The 23,513-nt window shown below is 38.0% G+C and overlaps 1 protein-coding gene across 5 annotated transcripts in view; it reads left to right on the plus strand.

The window, feature by feature from the left end:
* NFIB (nuclear factor I B) overlaps positions 1-23,513 on the plus strand; it is a 255,877-nt gene that overhangs the window by 101,669 nt on the left and 130,695 nt on the right. For all 5 annotated transcript variants that reach the window (XM_088472630.1, XM_088472631.1, XM_088472633.1 and 2 more), the window contains exon 3: positions 21,583-21,636. In XM_088472630.1, the coding sequence (XP_088328756.1) occupies positions 21,583-21,636 (54 nt within the window). The remainder of the gene's footprint in view (positions 1-21,582; positions 21,637-23,513) is intronic.

Raw genomic sequence — 23,513 nt, forward strand, 5'->3', positions numbered from 1 at the left:
AGATATAAAATTACAACCCTACCCTCCCTTCTTTTCACATACTCGCCTATCTTATTTTTAACCACTTCAGTGATATCTTGTCCTGCAATTCATTCTATAAATCACATGGCAAATTTGTGATTTAGAAGTTTTGCAAATTATATTAGCCTTTATTTGTGCTAATATGGTATCATTGCAGATTTGAGCATTTCTGCTATTAAATGCAGAGAGAACTATTATAATACAAAACTGCACAAAGACACAGTCTCTAGGTACAATTAGTGTTATGCTTTTAGTGAGTGTAACAATGCATACGCTGACCTAAGGACACCAAAAATACCTTCAGCGCATGAGTCCAAAGGTTCACATCCAGTAGCAGACCAAAAAACGACTGCACAATTACGACATTGTAATCGTGCAGTCGTTTCACAGTCTGTGCTGTGCCTACACTGAATGATAAGTCGTTCAGTGTAGGCACATCAATCATCCCCTAACACGCTCAACCTGACGTTATCGTCAGGTTGTTCAGTGTGTTCGGGCGATGATTGCTGTCGGAAATGACCAGCGGGAGCACGCATCGCTGGTCGTTTCCGATATTAATGTGCCCGATTCATGCACTATTCATGAGCGATTGAACGATACCGATATTGTTTATTTTAGAGCCTATTGCAAACTGTGCAGATTGATCGTGTGATTCATAGCTTCTGATTGCATTTCGCAGCTCAGGTATGCACTGTATCTGTGTTAATACTGGCATATTAAGCTTTTATCAGTAAAGAATGGTTAAGAGGTTAACAGAGCAGAAAGTGAGAAGGAGGGGCCTCTTTTAACACTTTGCAACAAACTGTACTATTTTATTTTCAGTATCTGCTAAGTGAATTTTAAAAATTTAGAGAACAATACAGGATAGTGATTTCAATGTGGCACTGTGAACCACAGAGAGCAAGTTGGGATGGAAATGATTAATTTTGGGTTTCCTCTCCCATGATTCAGAAAGTACTGCTTGTCCACAGGCTATGTTAAAAAGCAAGGCCGTAGCAGTAATGAAGCACTGTGCTCAGTAATTTACTGCATAGTCATGATGAAAGATGCCAGACTAGCTGCCTCTTCCAACACACATCCACTCCAACACCCAATAACAGCCAAACCACAAGCCTGTTTCTTGACAGTGAAAGTGTGTGTCACTCCAACTGTGACATTCCTCTGCATATTGTAAAGAGTATTTTTCTTTATGTCTGTGGGTTGTTTTTTTTTGATTATTTGAGCAAACCAGAGAACACAGAGAAACTCCATTATATTTAGTGAAAGATGTCCTACTTTTGTAGTGAGAAAAAGAGTAACTACCAAATTGAACAAACACTGCCTATTGCCTGGAGGCAGAGCATATTGTGAGCCAACAATGTGCCCGTATTCTTTTGCACCATTTTGCTCCGATCCAAAGCAGTTAATATAGGATGATATTACATGTATTTGCCATTATAAAAGAGAATAGAAAGTCTTAGGGCCGTATTCAATTGCTGGCGAAAAGCCGTTCTCGGCAAAAAGTTCTCGCCGGTGATGTCATTTCGCCAGGCGAGAACTTTTCCCTGTATTCAATTCCACCGACTGGTGTGAAAAGTCTGCGCCTTGTAACCAGCAGGAAAGATTCGCCTCTGAAAGGAGGCGGAAATAAAATGCAGAATTGGGGGTTTGAGGTGCAAAGTTGCTGGAACACCCCTGCAGCCTTGGGACAGTCCCCCAAAGGTAAACTGCATCCAAATTTTAAAATAAAATAATTTAGATCGCCCCAAAAAAGTACTTTAGTTTTGGGGGCGAAAAAAAAAACAAAGTTGAGGGACAAACCTAAAAACTAGTGAAATAGACTCCAGGTGGGTGCCCCAAGTAGCGATTTTTAACCATGCGTGCACCAATTTTCATGTACCCAAAATTTGCTATGACTACTTATTTTAGCCAAAAAACACTGCTGAATGCTATTCTTCACCACTTGTGCAAAGATGATAATTAGCAGCAATTGAGAGCATTTTAGCACTCCAAATACATACAGCAGGGCTATACGGGGTTATCCATAGTGATCCCCATGTCAGTGCATCATTTGGGGGTGTCAGGCTGATTTCTCCAAATCTGACAGGACTTCTCGCCGATTTGAGTTTCGCCGGGACTCGTTCTCACGTCCTTTGCAATTGAATAGGGCGAATAGCGGGGACGAGCGTGATACTTTTCCAAAAAAAAAACTAGCGATGACAGCAGAAAGTCCGGAAGGCGAAAAGTCCGGGACTTTTCGCCGAGCAATTGAATACGGCCCTTACACAGACTTTCAGTTTGTAACTACCATTATAATTAAAATATCTGTTTACAAAGGGTCCCGCATTTTGTTGGTGCGGTTATGCCTCCCTTGCATTCACACCAGAGCCCCCTACTGCGCCCCATATATAAATTAGACTGTAGTGTAGATTGCTTGATCTAAAAACCTGTTGGTATTGCTGCTTTGTAAAGGCTCTTGTACAGTATGTGGTTTTGGTGCAGTTCCACTATTCACATCTTAGAGCAATCAAGGTGGCAGATCCTGATTTGATCATCTACGCATAACTTATGCACATATGTTAAACATTTATGGAATAGACATTTGTTTTAAAAATATTCATAGCATATAGCTGTGGATGAACTAGGTTACTGCCAAAAGTACAACGTCCATATGATAGAAAAAGAGTTAAAAACATTAAGTCTATCCTATGACTTTACCATGTGTAACATTCGTCAGCTTCACTGGTAAAATACTGCTCAGTTTAACTTCATTAATAGCTTCAATGAGACCACAATAACTAATGGATACATACCTCCCAACAACCCAGTATTCGGGACATAGGTGCTCAACTCGAGACTCTCCTTTTTAAGTCTGAGCTGTAGGGAGGTATGTTTTTATGGGGAGAACAACGCTGTGTGCCTTATTATAAAACAGAGAACACCTTCTAAATGTGATTGCTACACACCTTTATCTCATTTATATTGTTCCAGCCTGCAAAATAAAACCTTATTTTTGCATGTGGACACGTTTACCAAGCACATTCTTTCACCCAGCACTCAGCAAGAAACGCCCTGAGCCTCTGATTTACACCCATCTCAAGATGGAAAACTGTTAACCCCCTGAAGACTCCATCATTTTATATGTAAAGGCTTGCATGTTACACAAAAACAGGTGCAGGCAGCATTTGCACTTTTTGTTAAATGTTTTTCAGGCTACGAAAAATGTAATATTGACCATATTATATCCGTGTGTCATTCACAGCTACTGAACAGCGCCACTTAGTGGATAAGTCATTGGTGAGATGTACTAAGCGTTGAAAAGTGATAAACTGGAGAGTGATAAAGTACCAGCCATTCAGCTCCCAACTGTCATGTTACAGGCTGTGTTTGAAAAATGACCGTTAGGAGCTGATTGTCTGGTCGTTCATCACTCTCCATTTTATCACTTTTCAGAGCTTAGTACATCTGCCCAAATGCATCATTTCTCAAACTGGTTTGACAAATGGGTTCTAAAATTTTAAAGTCAGAATATCTTTTGAACCCTTTATGGGAATACAAAAGATCCAGTGATAGAGAATCCATGTTCCTGCTACTTATTGGTTTCCTTGTCTTAATGCTTTTAGCGTTACAGGAATGACTGTTGATGCATTCAACAAGTAAAATATTGTTTGATGTGTTCATTTAAGCAAAATGCTTGAAGTTCTCAGTAAAGCTTAAAGGTGCCATTCTTTATTGAAAAATATTTTAAGTAGTTGCATAACATTTTTAAACACTTTGAACATTTTCTTTAATTAACAACATCGCTTAAAAGCTTTTCAAATGTAGGTATGCCACAGTAATTCCAAACAGTATGACAAGCAATTACACTACAGGATAGCTGTTCAATGAACCATTTTCTTCCCTGAGATTAGTGCCATATCTGCAAAAATCAAAACAAAAGAACCCCTACTACCAAACAACAAAATATATTCTGGACCATGGGGTCTATTCAGCAAGAGTGACGATGTTGCCCAGAATGTAATCGGGCAACATCGTCACGAGATTTTATCAATCATGATAAAATATGGAAGCTATGCAGCAATATTTTGAGCAGGGACAGCAGTTGCGGTAACACGCTGTCCCTGCGATGTCGCAAAAGGTATTGTTTTCGGAATTCCGAAAACAATCCCTTCTGTTTGTTCCTCTGCGCATGTTCAGTCATGCGCTAGGGAACAGTCTCCATCCCTGCTTGCGGTGACCTCCGCCCGGGATAAGTACAGCTCCAGCCTCCCAAAATTGATTGACATGTGTATATAGGCTTTATACTAGCCTGTATACATGTATATTTATGTGCTTTTATATTTAACATTTATATATAAATGTTAAATATAATCGCACATAAATATACATGTATACAGAGTAGTATAAAGCCTGCATACACATGTCAATCAATTTCGGCAGGTTTAAAAGGCTCAAGGCGGACTTACCTGCCACCGATCTCCAGGAAGCAGGGACGGAGACTGGGCGGGCTTAGAAGATGCTGCAGGGACTTGTGGGAAAATTTCCCTCTGTCCCTGCAGTTTTCGGGATATTTAAGTATTTTCATATAACGCCATTCTGAAATTATTTCAGCAAATAGCTATTTACCGGTGTCTGCAATGGATTATTTTGGGTCTTCTGTCAATTAAGGAGTTTGTGTGCAAGGTTAGAATAAAAAATAAAAAACCCACCATACTATCTTCAATTGGATACATCTGTAATATTGCAAATACACTCTGTGAACAGATGGTCTTATAAAAGTGAAAGGGAAAAATATAGCAGATTAAATGCAAATTTGTAGGGCAATATTAAGAATTAAGGACAACCACCCATCTAGATGTCTTGAATGCTTCACATGCAGTTCTCGAGAATAATGCATTAAAAAATAAAGAAGATTGATGGCAAAGTATCAAAAATGGTAAAAAATATGTTTCAATGAAGACTTTGATTTACGTGACTATTTCTGGTATAAATGTTATACGATTAAATGTTTGTTTGGTGCCAAGCAGGTCATGTGTGCTATATGTACAAGCTATTCCTGAACTTCCTACAAACAAGGATGATAAGGAAGAAATAAATATTGTACAATTTTAAGTAAGAAGAAATGGATCATTTCCCTAAAGCATTGCCTATAATTTGGGACACTCTTTGAAAGTAGCATATTGTACTGTTAAAGAAGCCGCCCAGGAAACCTCATAGCAGGGATAAAATAATTGTCTGTAATGAGTTGCCTCTGGAACGATTTGCCTTTATCGTGCTTTCAAACCATGCCTTGTCTGTCATTTTGAATCTAGACGTAATCGAGTTTTATTCATATGCAGTGTGACAGCTTATTAACAAAGCAAACAGCTCTCCATTACCATGAGTTCTACTGCTGTTTTCCTCTTTCTCCCCACCCTTGTGTATCTTAAAACCAAATGCGGTTTTGCAATCCATATTAGGTACTTGATTGCAGAACACTGGACTCATGACTCCAGCTTAGCGCAGAGGCATCCGTGATCAGCGCTATATCCAATGTGACGTTTCTATACAGACCGCCTGCTGTTTCATTCATGACCACAAAACAGTCTGAAATGTCTTTCTTCCTTTTTTTTTTTTTTTTAAACAACTTTCAAGGAGTTAATGGACTGTGCTGGCCCCCTGCCAAAACTTTTAAGAAACTTTATTAATAGGGTTATGGGGCTGGGACACCATAGCGTGTGGAGATTTTATGGGTTACTCAGCTTAATGAATAAAAAAATGGCTACACAATTAAAGCCATATTCTCAAGCCACTGCCTTCCAACTAGTGCTCTTTTTATTTTTCATTTCTCTTGTCGAATGCTTACCGCTGAGCCTATTGTCTTTTTTGCATTCCTTAGCAAAAAATGTAAACATATCAGGCACCCTTCACAGTAGTCCATCTTAGTTGATCCTGTCACTCTCTGTAAGGTTCCTTGTGACTCTTCATTCCCTGATGGAGTTGTCCCTTTTTGATGTGTATTAAAGCTATAAAAGTAATTGTGTCTTAGGAAGGTCCTGTTTGAGCAATCCTCTTTTAAATCTTTTTTTTTTTTTTAAATTTTATGTATAATCGGGGTCACATGCCGGGGTCTTGAATAACCTCCTACAGTTTGCAAATTCAATTATTTATTAAAATTACAGGTACATTTATAAATTTGGTTTATCTGTTAGCTGGAAAGTTTGTGACTGATAAGGGGATTGTCATCATTTGGAGAACCATGCCTACAATCTACTGAAATGCATTAAAAAAATGATCATTACTGAATTTTTATTGGCATAACTCCTGCAATTATTTACTTTTTTTTTTTATCTTTCTGGTCTTCACAACTTTGGGATGGCCATACCTTTCTTTATGCAAAATGTGCCTTCTGTGGACCTTCCCAGCACTATGCCATTAACAGTGAGTGATTTAGTGGCAAGAGGCTAAAGTTATTTGTCTTTTAAGAGTAAGGGAAGCCGTCTTGTAGATCACACGATAAAATCTTGCTTCAGCAAATCTCCCATTAAACGTGTAATACCAAAGTGCACTTAAAACAAATTAGCACTCCACACAAATCATATAATTATCATGTCTTCATGGGAGTTTGAAGTTAAGCCTCCAGAGGGAAGTGCCATACAATTGCAAACCTTGAAAAAGCCAACACACGTTACTTTAAGTGCTTTTCTTCAGGTTCTTTGATGCATTTGGGATTCATATACATTCATATACATTCTTCTGCTGTATTTGCAACTGTGCTCTGCATCTAATGGTCTTCTCTTAAGCTTGATGTACAATAGAAGACAAGAATTCTTCAATTGTCCTTACGCTGAGGTTGCTTTTGCCCTGACCAAAGAAGAGTAAGCATTTGTCAAAGTGTTTAATGAAACCTATTTGCAAACAACAGCAGCCCGCATATGTATTTTATGGCATGTATAAGGCCATAAAATACAACACATTTTCAATTGTGGAAACTATGCATGGGCTCAAATATGTACATGTTATACAATTATTAAGGTGCATGGAGGGTTTAATTAAAATTAAGTTACAGGAGAGATGATTTAGAAGTATTTCCTGCTTTTTGTTTATTTTCTTTCTGAATACATGTTTACCTTTTCTAGTTATTTAGCAGGCACCCTAATGCCTAGCTTATAATGAAACATGGCCTCTGCTATTGTTTGGAAAGGTAAATATAAAATAAGTTTTCTCTGTTTAGAAAACACACTGGGAAAAGTAAGCCTACGTAATGGTATAATCCGGTTATTAGGTCTACTTTATTTGTCATTTATAAATAGATATTATATAGTACCTGTATATTACATTGCAGTTTGCAAAAAATATTTAATCATTTACACCAGTCCTTGCCCCCAAAGGAGCTTACAATCTATATTCCCTACCACATACGCATACATAGTAGTGTTAATTTTGACAGCAGCCAATTAACCTACTAGTTAGATTGCAAGAGAATGGCCTACAGTGAATCGTGAACTAGTTTATATAAAATACTGAGCCTAAAATTTTAATTGGGTCACATTTTGTATGGTATATGTATGGAAACCATGATGATTTTAGAAGCCACACATTAGTTATATGGCTATATAAAGGAAGCCTTTGAAAGGATGCTCTGAATTGACTCCAGATACGATCAGCTGTAACTCATACATTGCATAACTGTTCTTAACAAATAGCGAAGTGGTGACATAGCTAAACACAGTTTACAGAGGCTCCTAAGAGAAAATTTTAACATAGAATAATATTCAGTATCAGTCTCTAGCATCCTAAGTAGCAATGGTTCTCATGGTCATGCCATCTGTACAGCTGCATTTACTATACAGCTTGTTATCTGCTTTCCGCATTGCCCATACCTCTGCATACTGCAACATTTGAAGAGGTGTCTGAAACATTTTTTTAACAGCATGTTTTCAGGCTGTATCATGTATGCAAAAACAATAGAATGTAAACAATGACGTCGCAAAAACAATGAAACATCTGAGCTTCCATTTGGGGGGGCTGCTCATAGCTGTAAGATTACGTACATATCCCCCACTTTATTTGCAATATAGATTTTTCTTTGCTGGTTCATAGTTCAGGTGACCTAGTGATTTTTTTCTGAGCAGTGAACATTAAGGTTATGGCTTGGCGCTGTCACCGCGTGAGCAGTACCTTGTCACTGATTTCTGTGCCTGGCGCTGAAGCTTGCTGAGCAGGCTGGGTAGGCAAGCAGCAGCAGTGAAGGGGTGCACACAGCATCTGGCTGTCAGTAACTGGGTTTCTCTGCGTATAGGACTGCTGCTGTTGGTTTGCATTTTAACTCTTTATTTACTTAGTACCCTTCAAAGACCTGTTTTAATTGCATTGTATGGATGTTTCATTTAAAGAAAAAACGTCTATCGTAAAGAATAACTAAAAGCAAGGAAATACTTTGTTTCTAGCTATAGAATAACATTATAGAAGTACTGTACCAGGTTGTAATTAAAAGGGCTTTGCCCTAAATGCACTTTTCTTTTTACAGCTTGTCCTACCTCCATGAGCAGAGCAATATGTATGGCCTCCAACCGGATCACATCTCTCCTTATAAAACTGTACAAGATACATATGTGTACTGGAGAATTAACTGTTCCTTTGTAAGATTGTTTATTGGTAGCAGCGCTGCGCTGCTTGTTTTGGAAGTTAGCCATAAGAACCATACTCATACCTGATCATTTCTGAGCCCTGCATGCTAATGCTGCAGGGAGGAGGGACATCTACTCGTCCTCTTTATACCAGAATGTGGTCTCATATCACTGGATGCATTTATCTAAAAAACACCTCCAATCTGTGTTTCATAAACTGTACTCAAAGAGAAGTACCCATAAACTTTATTGCAGAGCTAAAGTATCTGCATAAAAGCCAGTTAATTGAAAAGTGGGTGGAGACGGCTGCCAAATTAAATGTTTACATTAGCACAGCTGTATTGTAAAAACATTCTGCCCCCCTGCGCTTTGTAATTATAAGATATTTCTAGACTGCGTATCTCGACAAAGTTTATCTCTATTGCCAAGAGTGTTTTGGCACCAAGCATCTGTAATTTTGGCAGTCAGACACATGCTCTCAAGCGCAGACTGTATCTAAAATGGCTGCCAAACAGTTATCCTGAAATGTCGTCGGTCCAGAACCATGTTGTGCTTCAGAGGGCAAAAGACAAAGGTGTTCCAGGACCGTGGCGTTGCTGGAAATAATTCAGCTGAAGGATATAAATACCTTCATAAAAATAATAATAGTACAATTTACACCTGCTTGCAAATATGTACATTATGCTTGAATGTATTAGAAACATGTCCTATAAATCTATGGTACAATCGCATTGGACACACAGGCACGCACATCTCTGGAGCTTTTCTCCTGTCATTTAACATATTTTCAGTGATGATGTTTGATCTCTTATATAGATAAGGGATTATTATCACTAGGATAACAGGTGATAAAAAAATCTAATTGATTACTACAAAGAAGTTACTCTAATTTTCTATGCAGAAGAAAAAAAACGTGTATTGCTATATATAGTATGGAGAACTTTATGGAGAACTTGCTGCATTATATGTACACATGCAAATTGCAGTGCACTCAGAAAGGGGACTATTTGCCATAAAGCAGCGATAACAAAGGCTTATTATTGCCATCATTATAGAGTACTGTGTATATGGCCCCTGCCATCTACCTTGGTCTGTCCAATATCTCCTGCGTTAAAGGTTTGATATGTGCCCGTGAACTTAAAAGTTCAGAAAATCATGCAGAAACTCCCATTTCCTCATGAGTGCTCGTGATAAAACAGCTTCATAAATAGACTCCATTGGGAGGCAGGAAAGTGAAATGAGCCATATGCAAGTAGTCTACTCTGATAGCAAATTATTCTGGTTATGTTGGTGAGGAATAAAGTTATACAATTACTTCTCCTCAGGTTAGGATCCCCAGTGACTGATTCTAAGTCCTGGTGACTACAATGTCATTATTGTTAAAAATTGGTAGTGACAGAACCTATACAATTGTACGGACTGGCTAAAAGACAATAAAACTAGCCGCGCCTTCAGCATAGCGCATACAAATAATTAACTGTATATCAGAGAGATGGATTTCCGTCTGCTAATACTTAGTCTAGTGGAAGGAGAGCAAAGCCTGGTTCCCATATAAAAAGAAAAAAAGTTTACGTTGGAATTCAAAACAACAAGGATTTGGCTGTCCTGTCGGTAGCAGGCATTCCAAGACCCACACGCCTTAAATCTGTAATTACCCTAGCTGTGTGGATTCCTGCACTTGACATTGTGAGAAATTGATATGCCTAATGCAGCTGAACATAAATAAAGTAAATTGAAATGAACTCCTGTGGTACATAAAGGGTCAGTAATGCAGTGCAGGGCTTTGTAGGTAGGTGGCCGCCATTTCTTCCTCTCCTACATATTTCTATTTACAGAAATGAGAATTAGGTCCTTTTTGTTAGAATCAAAAATTGAAGTTCTGTTTCCATTGCACTACACAGGACTCGAGCTGAGGGCTGCTGAGTGGGGCACAATCTCAGCTTGGAAAGTGTTACCAGGGGGCCATTCCTGTACATATAAAATTAAATGGAACTTATAGAACTATAAATGTTACTTGTTTTGAGGCTGGAAGACTAAGATTTAGGAAGACAATAGCCCATTCAGGGCAACATATTTATGGCAAGAACATGTATAATATTCTAACAATAGAAGCTTTGAAGCTTTAAAGAAAAATGCTTACAAAAAACTTTGAGTGCCATGTTTGTCCTGCACTGGACAGAGTGAATTATGTATATATTAGTATAATTGTGATGTATTTCATCAATGTTTTTAAAAAAACAAAAATCGTCTGTGAAGACTTGCTGGTATTCATAGTGCACCAATGACGCACAGGCTTTACAAGCTGAGAAACTGCAATAACACTTTCTTAGCATATACTATATAATAGATGGTATGAAGAAGGTTTTTACAATCAACTGTTATTCATGCTAATTTTGTATTTAATAAGTAGAAAGCTGACAACACAAAGTATTTGCCATAGAGAAAAATATTGCACTTGGAGTACACGGTCATGGTATTTTAACGTGCCTTTAAAGGTGAATGATTAACTTATAAATAAAACACTATGAAAGCATTCAGTGAAATGTCAGACTTTGCCTTCTAATGTGGACAGTACATTCTTTTTGAGATAGAGAACTAGAACACATGAACCAGTTGATATCCTTATGTAACCCCTTCACCCTTTCCCCTCTCGGCTCTCCCCCTTCTTGGGTAATAAAAATTGGATAGTGTGTGCTGTGTCCTTACTTGACTGAATTATATCCAGTTACACTGTATTATTTGGGATTTCAAATCAACTGCTGCAACCCAGCCTCTAATTGAAATAAATTGCTAAAACTAATCTGCAAATATCACAATCTTTTTAGTATTGTTTTGCATTTAAAAACAAAGATAATTGAATTGTCAGAAGATAATTGTGCATGCTAGAAAAAGGAATTTAAGACCTATGCTGCCTAGGCCAAATGATAGTATTCTCTCAGCTGTGAGTGCCAACTATATGGGTACTCATGGAAACCAACTTATGAATGGCAATATGTTGGCATTAACTACCACTTCATTATTTCTGATGCTTAGAGATCTGGACATCTTTGTATGTCATCATTAATCTGTGGTATACAGAATGGGAAATCAATGAATTCTGACACTAGTCTAACATTACTCACATAAATAGTCACATAAATTATGCAGTATATATTAATGCTATTTATTATGTCCTTAGTTTTGCTAGTAGCCATGTATCTACTGTAAGTTTCATGCTGGAAATCTGGACCACCGTAGTCTATAAATGTCCATGTCTGTCAGTTTGTAGCAAACAAACCAGTTGAAAGCCGAAATAAAAGTATGTATGAATAGCTGGCAGTTCAAACAACAGAAGAGAGCTCTGACCTTGGCATTTCCCTAGATTGGGAATCCTGAGATCAGGGTGTTACACAGTCGATTGCTGCTTGCCAGCAAGCTGGGCTTCCCTACTGATTCAGGTTTGGCAGTGATATGGCTCTTCACCCTGTTGCCAGTCTAGCTGCCAAGGAGACAGGACCAGCTCTGCACTTCCTGTCTTCCTCAGTCTACTGGCTGAGGATGGAAGGGAGAGTGCCAAGTACACATTGCCAAGAACATATTACAGTATTGGTCAGCTCAGAGCGGGCCAAATCACCTGTGCCATTGACAATCCAAATGCTGGAGTTTTAAAGCACCCATTCAAATTATTGAACTGCTGTAATGTGCACATACAATGTACTCTGTACTTGCTCCTTAACTGTTTAACCTGTGAGTGATCATGGTGATTTATAAGTTTTACATTGCTTCCCTAAAGAAATATTGATTTTGTATATGTTAGGCAGACAATGCTGAAATGTATCGCCTAGTGCTATAGATATAGTAAGAATAATAAGATCCTTTGCACTATAAAGTGCCTGCAATGTTTAATTTTCTTACACACTTTTTAAGACATTTTATTTTATTACATATTAGCTCAAGCATTGGCAGATGTAACAATTGATTATAGTAGTATATAATATAATGACCAAAAATAAATTTTATGTCCCATTTCTCTATGCCAAGAAATGGAGTCACAGAAAAGTCACACCACCATTCTTTTAATGATAAGGCGGCGTATTTTAATATTTTAAGTTGAATTACACTTGAGCCTCACCTACTGTACATCATTTATCATTACATTCACCGATGTGTAACGATACAAATGTTATTTTCCTATGACACATTGCAAATAGCAAAATAATCTTGGCGCCGTGAACTTAATTAAAATAATATATTGTCTGTAAATACACAAAAAACAATATTTCATACATAATCATATAGATTTAGATTATTTCCCTAATAATGTTGTGTCTATTCCCTTAGACCCTTTTTAATTGACCATAGGCTGTGTATGCTTACAGTAGTATCTAATACCCCGTTTACACTGCCGCTTCGAAACGGGTCGGGTCTTAGTGTAAAAGGGTAAAAAAAAACAAAAAAACAAACCAGGTCCAGTGACCGTGTTAAGTGTAAACGGGTAATCCAGGTCATCCGACCCCGGTCCCGAATACAGCTGGGGAGATCCATATTTCCCAAGTGCTGGCAGAAAAATTCCACTGCACACGGGCGCAGTTTGAACGGCGCCAACCCGGGAATAACCTGAGTCGGCGCCACAGTGTGAGAGGGGTCTGACCCGGTTTGGAAGAGTGTTACAAATCCCGGGTCAGACTTGGGACTTTGGTGTAAAAGGGGTATAACTGTGGCAGGTGGTCTAGCCTGAAATAAATACAAACCTAATCACTGAAACGCTAATCAGCTTTGGGAATAGAATCAGATGATTTGTAAAACACATTTATGTTTTCTCTTTCAATAGTTGTTCACTGCGTTGTCCCATATTTCTTCTACATTCTTAAGCTGGGTATACACTAGACTGTATGTTGTCAGATCGGAGCGACACACCGGGTACATCATCTAGTATGTACCCATGATATGCGCACTCCCGCGGGTCGCTACCCACATTGCCCGTCGTCCCTGCTGCAGGGCCAATGGGGGTTGTTGCCAATGATGCAATGCTGCAGAATGCAACATGACACGTAACTCCTCCCCATCGGACCCGGCATCGGCAAGTGCACTTGCCGCATGCTGAGCCCCATCGCAGGCGATATCGTGCTGGGTATACATCAACTAGCTAAAATCATTGACTTGAACCAAAAGCACGTCAGATGGGAAGTTGTGACCAGACAATTCATCAATGGTGGTGATATATGAATAAATGTTACTACATAAATAATCCCTCACAATTTTATCTATCTATCTCTATGTGTGTGTGTATATTATTATTATCATTTATTTATATGGCGCCACAAGTGTTCCGCAGCGCCTTACAAAGTACAAATAGGTTGACCAGTGACTTACAGTACTATACAATACAGGACAAGGAACATGAATAATATACATTGCTACATTAGCGACCATAACACCCAGATAAGCAACAAAGCAAAGTAACCAACTGTTAGGTGCCCTAGTTGGGAGTAAGAAGTAGATGAAAGGAGAAGCACAAGAGGTAGAGGGCCCTGCTCATAAGAGCTTACATTCTAAAGGGAAGGGGCAGACAAACAGGTGTGACTAAAATGGAGTAGGCGGGGAGGAAGGAGTATGTAGCAGCAAGATAAGCTGAGAGCTGGAAGGCTTTGACAGTGCAGTCTGTGTTGTATTAGATGTGATACCAAAAATAAAACTAGGAACTAAAGCTCTGTATTCACCTCCAATGCAGGGCACGTGAACAAAACAAAAAAAAAAGTAGGGCGTTCCCTGCCTCCTAGGAATCAAGAATAACCAAGTGTATGTGTACCCTTCATGCTGAACGAAAAAAAAAATTTGGCTAAGTATGTGGAGGGTAGTTCACATGCCTCAAGTTTTCACCCAATGCCAACATCCTATATCACCATGTAAGTAAAAACAATATGGGCCTATTACATAGGTGAACCCTTGGTGCATTAAGAAGCAGCTGTAAACTATTTTACCAACATCTTGAGTATGTCATTACCTTTTAATGCTTCCTCATATTCATATGTATATGTATATATGTTATAATTACACATACACGGTGCTATTTTTCAGCAGGAACATGATGTAATGTTATGGGACAAAATGTATATTCCATAAGTTAAGTTTTATTTTTAAAGTCCCTTTTGAGTGCCTTCATTTCTAAATACTATCAATATGTATATATTATATATACTGTATATATAATTGTTTTTCTATAGCTCTACCCCCAGCAGCTTCACCCACAGTTCCTGAACCTATTTTTCCAGAAATACAGTGGGAAAAAAAAAAAAAAAAAAATGTGTGTATATATATATATATATATATATATATATATAATGTATGTGTGTCTGTGTATATATATATATATATATATATATATAAAATTATTTAGTGTGTGTGCTTGTAATCTTATATGCCTGCAAAGTGTAAATAGTATATACAGTCAGGTGCATAAATATTGGGACATTGACAGAATTTTCATATTTTGGCCCCTATTCACCACCACAATGACTTTGAAATGAAACAAACAAGATGTGATTTAACTGCAGACTTTCAGATTTAATTTGAGGGTAATTACATCCAAATCAGGTAAGCGGTGTAGGAATTACAACAGTTTCTATATGTGCCTCCCACTTTTTAAGGGGCCAAAAGTAATGGGACTATCAACTCAAAAGCTATTTCATGGACAGTTGTGGGCTATTCCCTCGTTATTTCATTATCAATTAAGCAGGTAAAAGGTCTGGAGTTGATTCTAGGTGTGACATTTGCATTTGGAATCAGTTGCTGTCGACTCTCAATATGAGATCCAAAGAGCTGTCATTATCAGTGAAGCAAGCCATCATTAGGATGAAAAATCAAAACAAACCCATCAGAGAGATAGCAAAAACATTAGGTGTGTCCAAATCAACTGTTTGGAACATTCTTAAAAAGAAAGAACGCACTGGAGAGCTCAGCAACAACAACTGTGGTGGATGACAGAAGAATTATTTCCCTGGTGAAGAAAAACCCCTTCACAACAGTTGGCCAAATCAAGAACACTCTCCAGGAGGTAGGTGTATGTGTGTCAAAGTCAACAATCAAGACAAGACTTCACAAGAGTGAATATAGAGGGTTCACCACAAGATGTAAACCATTGGTGAGCCTCAAAAACAGGAAGACCAGATTAGAGTTTGCCAAACAACATCTAAAAAAACGATTACAGTTCTGGAACAACATCCTATGGACAGATGAGACAAAGATCAACTTGTACCAGAGTGATGGGAAGAGAAGGAAAGGAACTGCTCATGATCCAAAACATACCACCTCATCAGTGAAGCATGGTGGTGGTAGTGTCATGGTGTGGATATGTATGGCTACCAATGGAACTGGTTCCCTTGTATTTATTGATGATGTGACTGCTGACAAAAGCAGCAGAATGAATTCTGAAGTGTTCGGGCAATATTATATGCTCATATTCAGTCAAATGCTTCAGAACTCATTGGACAGCGCTTCACAGTGCAGATGGACAATGACCCGAAGCATACTGCAAAAGCAACCAAAAACTTTTGTAAGGCTAAAAAGTGGAATGTTATGCAATGGCCAAGTCAATCCCCTGACCTGAATCCGATTGAGCATGCATTTCACTTGATGAAGACAAAACTGAAGGGAAATGCCCCAAGAACAAGCAGGAACTGAAGACATTTGCAGTAGAGGCCTGGCAGAGCATTACCAGGGATGAAACCCAGCGTCTGGTGATGTCTATGCGTTCCAGACTTCAGGCTGTAATTGCCTGCAAAGGATTTGCAACAAAGTATTAAAAAGTGAAAGTTAGATTTAGGATTGTTTAGTTTGTCCCATTACTTTTGGCCCCTTAAAAAGTGGGAGGTACATATATCAGGTTCAGCATGTGCAGGGATGATGGATGTCCCTGGACTGAACGAGTGAACGTTCAGTCTAGGCACATAACTAGATATACAAACGATAGCACAATTGCAAAGGCCGTAATCGTGCTCTTGTTTGTATATCTATAAGTGGATACCCGCCTTTAGATTAATTGGTAGGGTCTGATGGACTTGTAAAGTGGCTGTATCTTATGATGGAAAATACAGAAAAGAATCCATTACACAGACCCATATCTGCCATGAGGAAATGCAGTGTTTCCACTTGGTTTGAACGTTATACAACAGAGTGGAGTTGATCTGTTTCAACTACTTTGCTTACTCTAACTAGATTGGTGAAATGTACCTCTGCTACACATGACATTTGAGGTTAGAAATACTTGGCATGTGGTGTGTATGTCCTGTATCTCTTTCCTCAGGATTAGTGCCATGCTTGTTCCTGAAATAGCATTATTCAGTTTAGTAGAGTTAAAACTTAGGTTATGGAGGGGGCGGCGAGTATAGTGGGTTGTAGCCAGCATATTGTGACTGGCTTGTTGGAAAACACATGTAATGATATAGTAAATTTATTTTTCCTGCCCATGTTGTTCTCTTTTAGTAATGGTAGTGGGTTCAAGTGCTATTATGAATGTTTGCTTTTTACATTTTTGGCTGCGAAGCTGGCTCACTGGAAAGACTATGCCATGCAGAGTGGCATGTGTTTCTGATGCTATTAATACTCTTCAAAGTGTAATGCTGTTTACTATTATTACAATTTAGTTTGTCAGATAACAAGTACGCTATATTATCTGTCCTTTTGCTGTCTTGCTAGCATGTATTTAAAAGAAAAAAAAACACTTTATATGTTTATTGTAAAGATGTACTAAAATTATATTTTGTGTGAATCAGAATAAAGCAAAATGAAAACTCTTTAAAGCTGCACTCAGAGATTGCACATTTTCTCCTATTCTCCTGAAATGTCTGGGAAACTCCCCAAAGAGTAAACCAGCGTCCGGGATCCTACCCACCTCACTTAATGGCACAATTCAGCTGAGGCTGTGCGATGAACCATGAAGTCCTGAGGAAAACTACTGTTTGGGACCCTCCCTGAGGGTTGGGTGCTGTGGACAGAGTGGTTTTGGACTTTATTGAAACCAGTCAGATAGATTTGATATATTTGGCACCAGTCAATCATTCACTAAAGTACCCAATTAATGTTCATGCATTTTTACCTATTTTCATGAAGCTGATGTGACCAATACTCAAAAAGTTTATTACTATAAGCAATTATGCGTTAGGCTTGATATCAATTTTCAGCCTCTTTTGTTATATAAAACTGCTATTTTGTCAATAACAAATGATATGGCAGCGTGGATGGTATAATGGTTAGCATTACTGCCTCACAGCACTTAGGGCTTGGGTTCCATTCCCACAATGGCCCTAACTGTGTGGAGTTTGTATATCCTCCCCCTGCTTGCATGGGTTTCCACCCTCACTCCAAAAATATACTCTGAGGTTAATTGGCTCCCAATAAATGTAAGTGTGTGTGCATGTGGTAGGGAGCATAGATTGTAAGCTCCATTGCGGCAGGGACTGATGTCAATGGATATTCTCTGTAAAGCGCTGTTGAATATATGTGCAATATATAAATAGATAAGTAATTAATATTTATTAATATTGTAATTAAAATGTTCTATCTATGCTTTGTATTACGTACCATTATGATCTGGACTTTACAGCACTTTGTTGTTTGAAGTATTTAAACTTTTTTTTTTTCATTCAATTATTTTCCTTCTCTGTTGTAACACAAGTAGCAGAAAAGGATATTTCTTACATAATATTTAGTACAGCCGTTTAAAGCATATAGAATCATTAATTTAATCGAAACTTATTTATTCAGCTTTAAACTGGAACACCTTAGCGTTCGTACGTGGAAAATGGGCTAATACATGAGAATTAGTTTATTCTGCGTTTTAATTATATCTTTAAAGTTTTAAAATACAATGGTGGGAAAACTAATGTGTCATTTTTTTTTATTTTATTTTCATATGTTTAGCAATATGACAAAAGCAATGTGAAAGAGTCATGAATAACAGACTGACCTTAATATTCCCTAAATGCATATTGTTGTAAGCATTAAAATCACATTTGCTACTTGTATGACAGTCCACTCAGAAAAACTACCCTCCCTCTATTATACATGGCTTAAATACTAATTTTATTTAAACATTTTGCAAAGATATTTTTTTGGGTATTTTAAATATCAACACCTTAATGTCTGTATGATCTGAATGATTAGGATGTCAACATGTTGGTATTCACAATGTTGACACTCATAATGTCGACATTGTGAATGTTGACACATGATTTTAGGTTTAGGCTTTAATTAGGGTTGGGCTAAAATTAAAGTTAGGTTGCAATAATGGTTACGCTGCTATTAGGGTTAGGCTTACGATTGAAATCCCATTATCAGTGTCAACATGTTAATGTTGACATGTTACATGTTGACATTCTGAATGTGCCATTATGCTGCCAGCAGAGTGAAAGTCGACATCCTGAATGTCGACATCATATACCACACCCAGTTTATTCTAGAAATATACAGAATAATTAGGTTGCAAATAACCATATGTAAAATGAGGACATTTATCAGAACATACATATGGAATGCCATTAACTCGCAATGATTTTTTATTGGGGGTTATGTGTTTCTTTCTGTTTCTTGCACCTGATAGTAAACAAAGGGTGCATAGTGCAAACTATAAAATAGGAAAATAAAACTAAAACAAAGTAAGGGCTTTGAATTAGGACATTTTTTTAAAAGTTATGATGTACCAACATATTATTCCCCAATGTTGTGCTTTAGCAGCATGAAGACTATGAGTAATGTTACCGATATAATGTCATTGGTCCAAAATATTTTTTTACCAGTTTCTTTTTTTCTATGAGATTTGTATTGTGCATGTGTAAAGTGGTTTCTGAAATAAAAGTACTCCTTTGTGTTTAAGGCTAACTGCATTGTATGTAGTGTGTAGACACCCTTTCCCGAGAACTATGGGGTAACACGCTTTATTGTAAACTTCTCAAAGTCTAGATGATCTTGTACAAGAAATAGTTTGATTACTTATGAGGCACAAAGAACGTGTACAGCATTTTCCCACACATTACGTGATTGTGAAAGACATGGAAACCAGTCATATAGAGATCTTGCCACTGTGTTTACAAAGCTATTTTAGCAAACAATTAATAAATGCTAAAGAAAATGCTGTCAAACTTGTATAAGCAGACGTCTTGAGCACATGTGGTTTTAACAATAAGCTATTAAAAATGGAAAGAAAAGCCGTTTGAGGTCATCATAACCTTAACCAACGGTACAATAAAGCATTGCTATATTGCATTGTTAGTTCACTGGAGACTTTAGTTAGTAAAATGGGGTGGAGTTGGAACGGACAGATTTAAGTTGGAAATAAATAACAGAATGCACTGTATAATGTATGCATTTGTGATTTACTATTACAGCAGATAGACTCTACTAGTAAAAAAATAAAATAATACTTTTTTTATTGCTGTAAGCCGTAAACTAATTTCATAGCATCACTGGCATAGGGTCGGAGCATTTAGCTTAATCCTTAGATATGATAGAATGATTAATAGAAACACTTGATTGCATCTGTTTGTAACATATCATTCCTCTCATAGTTGCAGAAAATTGGTAACCATCTTATGACCATATTACATTTTGGCATTTTGCACTGCAATAGTTAATCAGGCCTTGGCACCCTCATCCTCTCTTAATTTGCCACAAGGAAATCTTACTGCATTCCTTCTTTATGTGCCACCCAGACATCTGGAGAGAGCCTTTATTCCCTGGGAAAAATAGTAGGCAGTGCCAATTCTTATACCCATGGTCTTCTCTGTCTCTCTCAGGCTGCACGTTTCTGTCCTTCTGGGCACTGCTATTTCGCAGCTGTTAAATCCAGAAATGAATGGCTGCCTAGCAAAGGCAGATGGTCTCCTCCCTCTGTGCCCTTACCTCAGCACGTCCACGGACACACATTCAGGCTCACTTCCACAGCTGACTGTTCTGTCATTCCAGAAACTGGCAGGTGGAGATGCCCAGGCCACAATGCAGCTTAGTCTGTGCATCATTGCCCAACCTCAGTGGAGCAGAAGATAAATGTAGAAATACCAATTCATACATTTACTATTTTGATATCTGAATTAAATAAATAACTGAGATGCCAACCATTCTTGGGGGAAAGTGGCATCTGATAATGTGCAACTATGCAAACTTAAGTTTCAATGTTAATATAAATATGTTGATCCCATTAAAGCATTATATCTGTCAACAGAGGCTATTATGAAGTCTTTGGAAGAGTAGGCTGTTTGAGGCCTCATACCCAGTGGTGTTAATGTAATGCAGTTTATCTGACTTTTAATGCTAGTACAACGCAGATAAACATCTATGAAAATAGAAACCAGTGGTTTCAGTGTCATCGGTTAATTTTTCCTAGCCTTCAGGTACATGGCAGCAGTGTTACATTATTTTTGTAATGCAATGTGTTCTGTCTAATACACTTACCTCAAGTAATTCTTTCTCGGTGCTATAACTGCTATCTATAGGTTGCTTAGGTCTTACTCATGTCTTTTTTAAGCTGATTCAGTAAGAATTCTATGGACAGTAAAGCAATGCATGAAGGGAATATGTAAAACTATTTTAGTGATAAGATGTTATAGTATTTTAACCACTGAATCCAGCAATTTGCTCCTGAGAACCTCTCGGTTAGATGCATGGAGCGTATTCAGCCTCTTGCTCTTCCTGTTTTTTACTCTTTTTTTTTTTTTTTTCTCCTTTCTTTTTTTTGGGGGATTGAATTAGAGGTTTATATTGTGTCATGTGAAAGAGTAATTAATGTGAAAGTCTAATTATGCAAAGCTTCTTATACAATGTAATCAACTCATCTGTACCTAGAAATCTACTCCACACGTTTGTCTAGCGAAACAAGGGAAATTGCGTCTGTTCATCTACTTTCAACAGTTCATCAACATTCTGAAAGAAAAAAAAAAACACAAAAACCTCTTAATGCTTGTAACACACAAAACACTTACCTTTTCTTCTGATTTCTTTACAGATCCTGGACAATCAGGAAGCCCAAGCCACAATGATCCTGCCAAGAATCCACCAGGTAAATATAACCCCTACAAAATTTACATTCTACCAATGTCTGAGAACAAAAGTAGTATTGTGATAGCTTAAAAGTGTATAATTGGTCAGCAATCTGCTTTGCATAGGCAATGGGTATAATCAGGACAAGCAGTGATTATGTTACTACATTCATTGTAACCAGTTCTTTAACTGCAACTTCATTGAGATTCATTCAATCACAGGGAGTTTCCTTTGTCAAGTTGGAGAACTAGGCACTTTTCACAATACAAATTAAAGGACGTTTTATCAGTCATGTGGTACACACACACGGTGTTAAATACAACTAAATTACACTTGGAAACCTCCAGATACATTCCGCCATTCTTCTCAAGGACATAACCACAGTCCTCTGGTTTTAGCGATACCACTAACTTATGGCAATAGGTGCTACCAAACTGAATACCTTCTTACCTGTAATGCAGACTTTAATCATAGGCATAGTTTATATGATAAGTTTCACTTTATGAAAAAAACAAACCGGTAACAGAAGTAAAAATAAACCAATGTCATAAGTAAACTGAGAATATACCTTAATGGAAGTTTTTTTTTTCAACTTGAAGGTTTAACTTTATTAATATTTAGAAAAAATAGCCAACCTCAGCTACGATACAAGAAATAGTAAATGACAGATACAGTATATAACAAATAATAATAATAGTAATAATAATAGACAAGAGAGGGAGGGGGGGAGTAATCCAGAGACAATGAAACTACAGAAACAAAGGATAAAAAAAAATACAAATGTAAAACAAAGCGTGGAGGAAGAGTGAACAAAACTCCAGGTTATATACCACAAATCATGAGAGAGACATTCTCTATTGCTGCATCCAATAACGGCTTGGGTTTAGAGAAATAGTCAAACCATAACCTCCATTTAAGCAGTGGAGAGGCCGTGGAAGTGAAGTACTTAAACCCACATCATAATTCTTTTGTACATATGCTACAATCCTAGAAAGGACCAGGGGATCAGGATTTTTCCAGTATTGGACAATAGCTGATCTGGTAGCAATAAGAATGTGACCAATTAAATATCTGCAATGTGATTACAGGTATGGAATCGGTATGATATCCAAACAGTTTGGATGCCGACTGTCAGTAGACTGACAGCGGCATTCTGATGCCTACAATCCCAACAGGGGAACAGTAAGTGGTGTTCCCCTGCCCTATTTACCCCCTAACCCCCCTTTCCTGCACCCTAACACTAACCCTCCCTACCCCGCACCCTAGCCCTCCCGGTAAGTGCCTAACCCTCCCCTTTAGTGCCTAACCATCCCCACTTAGTGCTTATCCCTAACCTCCCCTGTCTGGAGCCTAACCCTAGCCTTCCCTCTCCCACAGCCTAACCCTAACTTCCCCCGGGGTGCCTAAACCTAACCCTCCCCCCCCATGGCTAACACCTACCTGACCCTGCTATACTTATGATTGGGATGCCGGCTGTTGGGATTCCAGTGTCGGCATCTTCAGCCATGTTGGGATTCCGGTGCTGGTCTTCTAACAATTTCTCTAACAGAACCAAGAGGTGTTGGGCCAAAACCTATGCATGTGTTCAGGTGTAAGATATATATTCTTTGTATTATTTTTATGAGCATTTCTGAATGATTAATGCATTTAGACATTTAAAAAACATTCTCAAAAATCTTCTCTCACTCTTTACCTGAAAAGGAAATGTGCAGAACTTCTTCAAATTTGGTTTTAACCAGTAGTTTGTCTGCTTCATTAGGGACCATAAGTTATCTGTCCCATTTTGAGATAGCACCTGTTGAAGAGGGAGAGGACAGTGTGGAAAGTATAGAGAATGGGAAGGACTATGGTCATGAGACTGGTTTGCAAAGTTTGAAGGAAATGCCCAACACGAAG

Source organism: Taudactylus pleione, unplaced genomic scaffold, assembly GCF_031769625.1.
Source record: "Taudactylus pleione unplaced genomic scaffold, aTauple2 ptg000127l, whole genome shotgun sequence".
NCBI classification, from domain to species: domain Eukaryota; kingdom Metazoa; phylum Chordata; class Amphibia; order Anura; family Myobatrachidae; genus Taudactylus; species Taudactylus pleione.